The sequence below is a fragment of the Cavia porcellus genome, unplaced genomic scaffold (assembly GCF_034190915.1).
Source record: "Cavia porcellus strain 051 isolate PalLab524CR breed Dunkin Hartley unplaced genomic scaffold, mCavPor4.1 scaffold_2, whole genome shotgun sequence".
Taxonomy (NCBI): Eukaryota; Metazoa; Chordata; class Mammalia; order Rodentia; family Caviidae; genus Cavia; species Cavia porcellus.
In genome coordinates, this window is record NW_026947485.1 from 139,779,723 (window position 1) to 139,792,489 (window position 12,767).

The 12,767-nt window shown below is 34.0% G+C and overlaps 1 protein-coding gene across 1 annotated transcript in view; it reads left to right on the forward strand.

Annotated features, from left to right (window-relative positions):
* The window catches only part of Tmem232 (transmembrane protein 232), a 201,397-nt gene that overhangs the window by 71,522 nt on the left and 117,108 nt on the right, over positions 1-12,767 (forward strand). The window contains exon 10 of the mRNA XM_063235601.1: positions 10,329-10,507. Coding sequence (XP_063091671.1) covers positions 10,329-10,507 — 179 coding nt within the window. The remainder of the gene's footprint in view (positions 1-10,328; positions 10,508-12,767) is intronic.

Here is a 12,767-nt window from a genome sequence, read left to right on the forward strand (position 1 = left end):
ACATTAAATATATTTACAAAATTTATCCAAAGTAGATGAGTTAATTTTATACATAATCTGGTAGAAAATTGTTTAAAAAAAAGCAAAAAAATGGGTGTTTCATTAAATATAAAATGATAATAATTCAGTTCTTATTACAGTGGTAAGTGAATGGATGAGTAGCTTTTCAGATACAGAATATAGAATTGCATACATATATGTATTTGATTCAATAAATATGTTTGTCTTTTCCCCTACTTTTAATATATAAATTATAATGATGTAGGTGCAGTTTAAATTTTATAATTAAAAGAAATATTAAAAACTTTCTATCATATAAGCATATATGAATCATGATTTTTAAAGTATCTCTAGCTATTTAATTCACTATTTGATGTCTACAATTGGATTATGGCACATATAGGACTCAATAATAAATGACATAAAAATCTAATATGCAGTTATATTCTTTTAGAAATTACCAAGTACATTAAAAGTGAATAGTAGGTCTGCATTTTAGTTAACACTGAAAACCAAAAAACAAACCCTAAAACAAAACAAACTAGAATAAATTCCTAAACAATGAATCACTATCGAAAATTTGCCTATAGCAAAATAATGTTTTAAAAATAATTCTAATATCATGCTATATCCATACTGTAAAAGTAAATATCTTGCTAAATGTTACTGCAGAGTTCAAGCTGGGAAAAACACAAACGGTCTCTAATAAAAAGTTGTATTCCAAAATATATCTGGTCACCCAGTAAGATGTAGAATAAAAGGAAATGCTTATAAAAGTTTTAACTTTAATCTTTAAATGCTACAGGATGACTATCTGCAACGTTTAGTAAATAATGGTTGTAAAATATGAAAGTTTTCCTTCCCTACAGCACTCTATAATACTGTTTTAACTGCTAACATTCAGTGTGCTACCATTTGGATCCCTGGGGTGTCCACACAGTGCATTGTTCTTATTAAAATCTCAACTTAGAACGACCCCTCAGTTTTTGTTTGTTTTGATCCCCTTTAGAGTACTTCATACATTTTTCAAAAATATTTTGGAATCTCTTCCATCATCTATTGTGCTCACTTCAAAATTAGGAACTTGCATCTTCCTAATTCCTCCTTCAAAAATATTATTGATTAGTGCTTCCAAGGGAAAGTTTTTGGTTATTTTGGCAGATAGTTTATTCTCCCCCTAATTACTTCTGTTATGTGATGCCAAGATACTTTAAAAGTCCCATGCTTATGTAGCAAATTGCCCCCATACTTTCTGCCTTCCCCATGTGTCCAATCTTGTGTGAGACTCTTTAAACATTTATCACACAAATCAGGACATAAACTTATTTTATAATTTCATTTTATTGCCTAGTGAGGGACAAGAAGACTAATTAGACATTCAAGGATGATATCAAGATCTCGTCTCTACATTTTTCTACTCTGACTTCTCAGGATGCTGGGTTTTCATTTCTGTGCTTGTTACCTCATTGCTAAAAGGTAGCTTCTTAGCTCCTGACTTCATGTTTCCATATACATTGGAAGGCAGTGAGAAAATGTATGATGCTGGCTTTTTCCACTTCTTTTCTTCCACATCATAAAATGAATGATTTCCCAGAAGCAAGCCAGAGGACTTTCCCTGTGCGAAATTGACAGGACTTGGTATTTGAGTATCACTCACTCAAGGAAGCCTAGGAAAATAAATTTCTGATGAAGAATAAAAGCATATGCTATGATTCTTGAGACTTCATTCTCATGATGTGAGACTAAAACAGACATTTTTTAGAAAAAAGGTACAGGTGGGTATGCACATAACTGTCAGATGCCTTCGTTTTCACGGTGAAGATCCCAGAATAACAGTTGAAGGAGGCAGGTTGCTGTGGGATGACGTAGATGGGTATGTCTACCTCCTCCACTCCTCTTTCCTCTTTCTGCTTCCTGGCCACCATGATGTGAGCAGATTTACCCTGCTAGACCCTCCCACGATGCCTCCTTCATCTGGGTCTCACCTCCTAACAGCACATTTGGCTAAGGATTGATTCATCAGTGAGTTAATCCACCAGTGGGTGTATTAACACCCTATGATCTGATCACCTTCCAAACAAGTGAGGTTTTGGGGGTCTATACCATACCCAAAGTACGACAAGTAATGTGTTGCATTCTTTCTTATGCTATCATGTTGTTATTTTGTCTCCTTTTGTTTCAAGTTGAAGAGGTCCCTTTAGCATTTCTTATAAGGAGTGATAAGGTTAATTTTCTCTTTCAACTATTGTTTGTTTGGGAAAACCTTTGTCTGTCCAATAACACACTGAGTGGGAAAAAAATCGCCAGCTGTTCCTAGAGTATGTAAAGAACTCAAAAAATCATTACCCTCCATTTAAAGACCCAGTCCAAAAATAGGCCTCTGAAATAAAGAGATACTTCTCAGATAAAGAAGTAGAAACAAATAAATATATGAAAAAATGTTCAACATCACTGGACATTGGAGAGATGCAAATTAAACAATGCTGAGATTACATCTCACTTCAGAAAGAATGACTGTTATCTATTAATCAACCAATAACAAATACTGGTGGGTATGTGTGAAAAAGGAACCCTTCTCCACTATTGGTAGAAGTGTAGACTGGTGGAGTCACTGTGGAAAACAATATGGAAATTCCTAAAAAAATACTAGATCTAGAGGTTTCATTAGACCCAGCCACATCCCTCTTTGGTAGCTTCCTGAAAGAAACAAAAACATCTTGCTGTAGTGAAACATAGTGATGCCATGTTTTTAACAGGTAAGTGTTGGAGACGCCCAAAGGCCCATCAACTGATGGATGGATAGAAAACGTTTTTTAAAAATAAAATGGAGTGTACTATTAAACCATAAAGTAGGATAAAGTTGGGACATTTCCTAGTGGATGAAGCTTGAAATCAAACACACGTGTATTTATTGTATATGTTGCATTGTTTCTTTGGTGTGAGAAACTGAAAGTGCAAATAAGGACCAGAACGTAGACTAAGTATTATGAAATAGGAGGACAGTACTCAATTGGGAAGGGGAACTAGGAGACGAGAAGGGAAAAGGAAGGAAGGAAAAAGAAAAAGGATAAAAGAGGGACAAATGAAAGTAAAGCTTTTGTAAACGAGAAGGGGAAGGGGATTAAAAGAATAAAGGAATGAGAGGAAAAAGAAGAACTGAGATAGGTCATGCACAGACACAAAGCCCCTGTGATGCAAGTGATCATTATGTCTATTTAAAGTATACCAGTGAACTTGATTTCCAAAATGGGAGAATACTTTTGCGGCACTTTGTGTATAGCATCCCTCTTCCTTTTCGCCATCAAGGTTTATACTAAAAAATGTACTGGTAGTCTCATTCATGAGGTTTCCCTTATGCATGAAAATTCTTCATCCTCTTCTCCTTCTTTGTCTCTGTCTCCATCTTTTCCATCTCCATCTCCATCTCCATCTCCATCTCCATCATCTCCATCTCCATCTCCATCTCCTTCTCCATCTCCATCTCCATCTCCTTCTCTATCTCCTTCTCCATCTCCTTCTCCATCTCCATCTCCATCTCCATCTCCATCTCCTTCTCCTTCTCCATCTCCATCTCCATCTCCATCTCCATCTCCATCTCCATCTCCATCTCCATCTCCATCTCCATCTCCATCTCCATCTTCTTCTCCATCTCCATCTCCATCTTCTCCATCTCCATCTCCATCTCCTTCTCCTCCTCCTCCTCCTCCTCCTCCTGCTTCTGCCTCTCCTCCTCCTCTTTCTCCTTCTTGCTGCTTTTAAAGTTTTCTCCTTGACAATTTGAATATAAGGTGTCTTGGTGCAATTTCTTTGGGTTTGTCTTATTTTGGGTCATTTGGATGCCTGTTACCTTTCTGGATTTGGGGATTTTTTAGCTAACTACTCCCTCACAGTTGCGCGGTGCTGTACCCAGCAGGGTGGGAGTTATGTACTGCTTAAGAATGTATTCCGCACACTTGTCAGTGTGCAGAATATTTTCTATCCTTTTGGAATTTCTCACAGTAGGAGTTCATCTATGTATTCCTTTTGATTTGGAGTCTCCATGATGTTAAGAGTCCATTTCTTTCTATTCTGCCACATCACCAACCTCATTGATTATTAATAGCTAAAAAATTAGCTATTAAAGTAACTACTGATTGGAAGGTATATTAATTTCATATGATAAGTAAGATTTAGGTTTAAAAAAAAGGAAAGAAAGCAACCTCAAAATGGTTCTAAAAGAGGTAACTACAGATGAAGAAATACCAGACTAGACACGGTACCAGAAGTTTTGCATGCTAACAACTTGGAATCAGACATAGCTCGTGTCGAATTTCAGATAACTTTAGGCAGTTTATTTTTCTTAGCATCTTAGTTTCTTTAAGGTCATTAGCTTTAAAAGATTTGTACATAGTGTAACATACTTATAAACATAAAATTACTCTTTTCGTTCCCCAGATCATCTTTGTTATTTTTTTTCTTTGTTGCTTTTGGACTATAAAAATCTATTTAAATTATATCTATTGACATAATTTGTATCTCTTGGAGGTATAAATTTAGTTTAGTGGAATTTAAAATACTTTTTCGTGTGAAATTTAAAATAAATCTGAGAATCAGAAATCTGATTTTTTAGTTTATTTATAAAAATCACAGTTGGTCCTGAAAAGAAAATGCACTACTTTTATATTTGGTTCTTAGTTGTAATTTCCCAAAATAATAATTTTAATGAAGAGATTTCCATAATTGACTATTGGAAAAGATCATAAAATTTTAAGTCAGGCCACTTTAAAATTTTTTATTTATTTATGAACATTTTGCCATCCTATTTCCCATCATATTTCAATCAGCTGCCACATTCCAGTAAAATAACCAGGTATTATTATTTGGTTTTCAGTATTACCAGCAACAATTTATAGATATATTAGTAATAATTTAGTTCTCTTTAACATTTTGAATATTTGTTTAGTATGTATAAAGGTCAAATATAATTATGAATGCAAAATAATTTTGAATAGTTTTATATGAGTTTATTATGTTTGTATGTCATGATGCAGATAATCATTATCATGACTTTTTATAACTTAACAATATTCTGAAAATAAAGATGTCCTAGAATTCCTATTTATCCTATTATCCATCCAAATTTTTTCCCAGATTTTCTAGCCTTTTCAACCTGTGTTATTATTTTTATGAAGCTTGAGAGTCATCAAGACTAGTTTGTTTTAACATCTAAGCTGGTGTTAAAACTATGTCCCTCCTGACACCAACCACAGTTCTGGGTATTTCTGAGAGTGTTCACATCTGATAACTTGTCAAAAGACTCACAGAATTTACCACAACCATTTTGCTCCTCTTTCTAGTTTATAACTATAAAAAGATAAAATTAAAATCAACCAAAGATTAGAGGTGCAGAAGATAGAAGAAGAATCCTCAGGATAGATCTTCTCTTTGTGCTCTGCCAGGGGAGCTGTGTGAATACTGTTTTCTTCTGTCAATCATGTGTGATAAACACATAGATTGGAGCCAACTATGAAAACTCACCAGGCTTTGGTATCTAAAACTCTTAATGGGCCTCAGTCAAACATTCATTTGATGAACTACCTGATATATGTCTGACTATGATCTTTCAGAGGAACAGTTGATGGTATTGGCCCAAGTCACTTCACCAGAAATCATACTTTATCACAGACTGCGTAACATGGATCAAAGATCCCAAGAAAACTGGACTTTTTTTTTAATCAGGCAAGACATTCCAAGGCCTGTAAATTCAAGCCTTAGAGCCACTGAAGAACACACAAAGTAACTGAAAGCAAACTAATGATGGTTTGAACTTGGGACTTGTGCACTTAACAATGAGCCACATAGAAGAGAAAGATTGACATTTGTTCTTTAGTGGCTCTAACATACTAGTTCATCAAAAAGTTTGTGCTTACTTACATTGTTTGATCACATTTTCATGTCTATATCTTCTAATCTGAGCAGCTACTTTGAAGACAATAATATGCAATATATTAACCATTGTTAATTTCTTATCATCTTGTTTTGAAATTGTGTCATAATTTTTATTTTTTTTAAAAAACAAAGAACAAATGTCAATCTTCCTCTTCTATGTGGCTCATTGTTAAGTGCACAAGTCCGAAGTTCAAACCATCATTAGTTTGCTTTCAGTTACTTTGTTTTTTTGATGAACTAATATGTTTCCTATTTTGCATTATAATCCCTAAAATTCACTTTACACCAAAAGCCCAGAAAGGTGAAAGGAATCATCCCCCCCTTTTAAAATACTATGATATAGAGTAGCACATATGTAGAATGCAAAAGTCTAGATGTGTAATATACAACATTAGACTATAAGTAATAAAGTTGTTCTGTAGATCGGGGAAAACGCTTAGCTTTAAGAACACTATATTGAGAGAGAAGTAAGATGCTTACTGACATTTAAAGAAGTATCCTAAGATTTCAAGTGAAAAAATGTAACAACAGCTTTTAATTATACTAAGAATAAAATTCAAACTCCTTTTCATGTCCTGCAAATTGACTGTGATCATTCAGATTGTACCTACATGAAAGCACATATTTACTTTATATAGTCTGCATGCAGGACCTTCTGGTATTTCACACTCTATTGATTCTGTCATCTTTTTCTGTTTCCCTGAACCCTCAAGTTGTTCTAGAGCCAAAACATTATCATTTTCTACTTCCTTGCTGGGGACATTTTTGGATGGTTAATTTTTTTTCATCTTTTTCATCTCCATCTCCATCTCCATCTCCATCTCCATCTCCATCTCCATCTCCATCTCCATCTCCATCTCCATCTCCATCTCCATCTCCATCTCCTTCTCCATCTCCTTCTCCTTCTCCATCTCCATCTCCATCTCCATCTCCATCTCCATCTCCATCTCCATCTCCATCTCCATCTCCATCTCCATCTCCATCTCCATCTCCTTCTCCATCTCCTTCTCCATCTCCATCTCCATCTCCATCTCCATCTCCTTCTCCATCTCCATCTCCATCTCCATCTCCTCCTCCTCCTCCTCCTCCTCCTCCTTCTCCTCCTGCTTCTGCCTCTCCTCCTTCTCTTTCTCCTTCTTGCTGCTTTTAAAGTTTTCTCCTTGACAATTTGAATATAAGGTGTCTTGGTGCAATTTCTTTGGGTTTGTCTTATTTTGGGTCATTTGGATGCCACATGGGGGTATAAAAGTGAATAAAAGACACTTCTCCTGCTGGATATTGTGGTGCATACCTGTAACCCCAGCACTCTGGAGGCTGAGACAGGAGTATCATGACGAGTTTGAGGCCAGCCTGGATTAGAAAGTGAGTTCAAGGCTAGCCTGAGCTGCATAGTGAAACTCTTGTCTCAAAAAGACAAAAAGCTAAAACAATATTTCTTACTTAGTTTAGAATTTATGGATGACATATACAACTACAATATGGCATACACTGTAATAGAGTAAGTATAAGACAACTAGCTAAAACATGAGGATTCAAAGGAAACTTGTTAGTGGACAGGACAGAAGAATGGATAGAAGTCAGGTGTAGTGTGGCTGCATTTCTAAAAAGAATGACTTCTGGTTAAGTAAAAGGAACAGTTTACGCTAAGGTTAGAAGAAAAATTAAGTATGCATTACATAACTTCAATTTTGTACTGTAGTTTTAGGTAGTGTGGAAACAAATAAGTAGTGAAAGATGTATTCCAAAAATATGTTATATTAGCAAGAGCTGTAATTGGCTGTGCGGTTTGAAATATACATAGGGACAAGAGACTATTCTTTGCTAAATTATAAATAAGAAAGCAAGAAAATCATATTCAGAGAAGTCACTTTGTACAACGTGGATTAATAATGGTAAAGCAGCCTGAAATAAGGCCAGAAAAATGAAATATCAATGTTTTTCTTTCAGATATCCTCCAATGTAAAATTTTCCCTCAATGTCATTTTATGCCCTTTAAAAAAATATACCTATTTGTGAGACTTGATAATTTCTTACTTTGTCCAAGTCCTTTCTCTATTCTTCTGGTTCTCAATGAGCTCTTGCTTTGGTGGTCCCATGGTATCATCTTTTCATTGAGCTCCTGCCCTCTAAATTCTCCTGAATTATTCTAGTATCCCAGATATGTCTAATTGAAAGCATAGGTTGTTTGTATTTCTTTTATTGGTCAGCTTTTCTCTTGCTAGGAAATTAATACCCAATACCAGAAACTTCAAAAAGTGTAAGATGAATTTGGCTTATGATTTCAGAGGTGTTAATCTATGATTGGCTGCTTCCAAATTGAAATGTCATGGCAGAAGGGTGGGGAAGAACAAAGCTACCTAGTGCAGGGCAGCCTGGAAGCAGAGCACTGGGAGAGAGCGTGAGCAGATGTGCTCACCTGGACTGGGCCCTGGAGACTCCCTTGGACCTGGCCCCACCTCCTGGCAACAGTCAGCTATGGTTAGCAATAGGTAAATAAGCCACTAATGAGTGAAGCCATCCCATGATCCAGTCACCTCTCCAGGTCTCCTTTATTCTGGATTGACAATCCCTTAATCAAATTGACAATTAAGATTAACTGGCACATCTATTTTAGTAAGAACAAAGAAAGCACTTAAGTTTAAATTGGGGGAATATTACCATTTATTCCAACAGATTTATTTTTCATTTATATATACTTTTAAAATATTTCAGGAGCCCAATTTTAACTAGTGAACCTGCTATGTAAAAAAAAAAATACAGTTCTGAGAAATGGCTGCATAACTGTAGCTTCAAATCTTTAGCTCCTACTTTATCTACTAAAGATTCAGTGGAGGGTAATTTAAGATTGGATGTTAGAAAAATGCCTTTGTTTCCTAATTTCCAAAATGTGTACATAACTTCTTTCTTACTTCCTTTTTCTATCTTCTAGTTTCCTCCTTTCCTATGAAAGGAATGAAAGGAGAAAATTGGAAAGATGTATTTATCTGAATTAAAGAGACCACACCGTGTGAGACAGATTAGTTGGACCTTAGCTTGTACTATCACTTTGTGATGTTTAGGGATTTTCTAGCCATGTTGAGGGTCATATGTTCAGTTTTGCTATTCTGAATATAATTAAATCTACATGACAGGATTGCAATGAGGACTCGAGATTACGACTTGTCATGTTGTACTTATAACTGTATTACACATGACACTGATGATCCTCCATGTACAGGAGTTATCACTAGCGGTTTGAGAAAACACACAATATGGAATTTCATATACTTTCAAGTCCTTCCAATTCCCTTTCTTAACATTTGTCCCATTCTTTTTCTTTTCTTTCTTTTCATAGATTAAGTATTTTTATTTTGCATTGTTTCTGCTTTGAGGATTGCAGTATTTTATTCCATATATATATATCCTATGTAGAACTAAATCAGATTTTTTTATAGCATATCAGTATCTATATGCCAGAAGTAGAAAAATGATTAAGATACAGAGTAAATAGAAATATCTCCTTTTCTGTAATAGACATACCATTTTACAAGTAGAACTTTATTATTATATTGCTCTATGTATTTATAATTTACATATATAATATATAAATTGTTAATTGTTATGTTAGTTTTGGGAGTGCTTTGCATTTTTGTATGTATCCATTTTGTATGTGTCCTGTATCTATGATTCTAATTCCCCTATTTCAGTTCATTTATGTCCTTATTATTAAAAAAGTCTTCAGCCTTAAATTATAGTAGTAATTTTTCTAGACTTTTGCATTACTTTAAATTTTTTTCCTTGTTTAAATGTCATATTTTGTAAAGTTTAGCATTTTTTCATGGTGGCAGGTGCTTTTTCTTCTATTTCTTTGATTTATTATAAAAATTCAAAATGGTAGTTTAAGTGTTTATATTTCTTGAAACAAATTCCTCTTCACTTGAAACCTAAGGATTTGTTTTTCTGGTTTTGTTCACAATGTATTCACTTAACATTTAAGTTTATGAGTTATGTTAGTCCATTTTATCTTTTCAGGCAATTAGACATGATAATATTATTTCTATTAATATTATTTCATTTTAAAATTAAAGAAGTTGGTATGGGCAGCTATTTTGAAGAAAAAAAGACCTTATTGTAGTTATTGTTGACTTTCTGCTGTCATGTTTTTAGACCCTGTATTGCTTTCATTGTTCTGTTCTTGTTGGCTTTAATCTGCCTTACTTTATGTGCTTTATTCTCTTTAAAATAAAATATGAAAACATTTAAAAAGTTAAATAAAAGGATTAAAAGCATCAGATTTCAGAATCTTCCAAAGCTTAGAATTATTATTATTAATTTTTATAAGATTGAGTTTCTTTTTTTTCACACACTTATGCTTGATGAATAAGGTGCTATCTTCCCCAAGATTGCTTCTTTTTTAACAGGTGATCAGGTAGTTTGGATTGGATACTATGGCATAGTGTATAACCTGGTGAAAATGTCCTGGGAACTTCAGGGTGATATGGAAGAGGATGGACTTGGAAACATGATTTGGCAAACATTACAAAAAACAAAGGATTATGAGAAAGATGCACGAATCCTGAATGCAATAAATATTGCTCAGGTAAGATTAAAAAATACTTTCTCAATAAATTGGTGCTTATTTTAATGCTTGTCAGTGTCTGTGAAAAAAGGAGTATTCCGGTTCAGTTTTAATGACTCACCACTGAAAATAATATTGTGAAACTTAATATTGACCTATTTTTGTGAGGGCTATCTCTAATGGTGGCTACACTTCAAAGCAGAGGGTTAAGGACTTTGCTATAGTTTAGCTGCTTGTGTGAGGAATCCAGAGATCTGTGCTTACTCTTGAATGTTTCCTCCTTTCCCAAGCTCAGTGGGCAGAAATACCAGGAAACCTAAACAGCCATAGCACAACACTGCTCTAGAAAGCGGTGGTGACCCTAACATCAATGATTTCAACATAATAAATAAACAGGTAAAGATAGAAGTTGCCATTTGATTTGCCCTTTAGTTTGTGGATTTTTTTCTCTCTTTTCAGCCAGTTTTAATAATTACATTTGCAAACAGAACAAGTATCAGGGCTGGGTATTTAGCTCAGCGGCATAAACAGCTGCCTTGCAAGCAGGCAGTGGTGAGTTTGATCCCTGGTACTGATAAAGAAAAAAATGTATCCCCCCTAGCATTTAAAATTACAACTTAAAAGGTTAAATTTACCAACTGGGAGGAACCAATATTGTTCTAATTTTATAATATCATAATTACATAGTAAACAAATATCTCATTTAAAATGTAGACAAAAAATTAATTTTTAATTTTATATTTATGTGACATATACAATAAAATATTTTACATATTAGTGAGAAAGATGTGATGTTCTAATTCATGTATTCATTGTGTAATGTTTAAATCAGATAAAACATATCTATCTTTTCAAACATATCTATCATTTCTTTACAGTGGAGCCATTCAAAATCCTTTCTTCTAGCTTTGTGAAATATGCATCATATTATTGTCATCGATCATCACCCTACTGTGCAACAGCCCCCCAGAATTTGTTGCCACTACATAACTAAAATTTAGCATCTAAACTTTTTCCATCCTTGTTCCACAGCATTAATTTTGTTCCATGAAAAATTCCAGTACATATTTGAGATGCATAATGTATGTGTTTGATTTTATTTATGCTTAAATATTTTAAAATCAATAACAAAATTAAATTGAATATTATAAAACAGTAAAAGTAATAAAATGATAAAACAGGATAAATAAAATGGAAATAAGTTGGAAATTAAAATATGCCTTGATTAATAAATATTAGTAAAAAGTCCATTGTAAAGCTTAGCTTTCTTATTTTGCAGAAATAAGTGCTCAAGCATACTTGCACTACTTGTAGGCAGGAATAGTTACTAAAGATCTCATAGAAGATAACAGTGGTGACTAGGTACCTCCATTCAAAATATCACCTTGCTATGGAGCAGCTAAATCACCTAGGGTGTATGTGTCCTTCAGTTTCCTTTATTAGAAATGAAGTTGATAACAGTACAAAATGTGTAGCAATGTGATGTGTGAGTTAGTATTATAAAGCACTTAAAATTTTTGCAAAAGAAATTTAAAAAGTCACAGTGATAAAAATTGTTGTATTCTGAAATATATTACTTCTTAATGTTTCTAAATTTATGACTTAATATTATGTTACTGTAATGGAACTATAGGATGCAGGAAAATTTGCTTTTACTCAGAAAGTACCAACAGCCAATGTGGATGAATTTCATATGAACAAAGTAAAACAGAACTACAGAATGCTTTGGGGAAATAGTAAGTATAGGCTACTAAGTAAGCTGGTGAATTTTTGTTGTATATGTGCTGATTTCTGTCTGATGCTGCTAAATGGGCAGTCTTTGATTCTTCATGAAACTATTGGAGACACTAGGCTTGAAAACAGATTATTATATTCATGGGGTAAACATGAGGCAAGATTCCCTTATGTTTTTATTCATGTTTCCAAATAGTTTTATATGTGTGTGGTTTTTATAGTATTGAGTCAGTCTTAGATTTGGGAGTAAAAATTACTGAAATTCTATGTGTAAAATAAAGTTCTGATGGTCATTCAATTTTCTGTCTTTGGACTCTGAGGATAGGCAGCCATGCTGATGTATGCCAGTGCTGCAGTCAGCTCTGTCCAGACTGTGGACCTAGCAGGAGGAGTTGGGTTTTGGAAACAGTGACTATCCTTCTCTGGTCTTGTTCTTCTTGGAGATATTTGTCAGTATGCTGAGAAAGCATTCTAATTAGCTCAGGTTAACATGTTTTTTGTTTGTTTGTTTGTTTGTTTTACAGCTTTCTTATTAGCAGTGAATTCA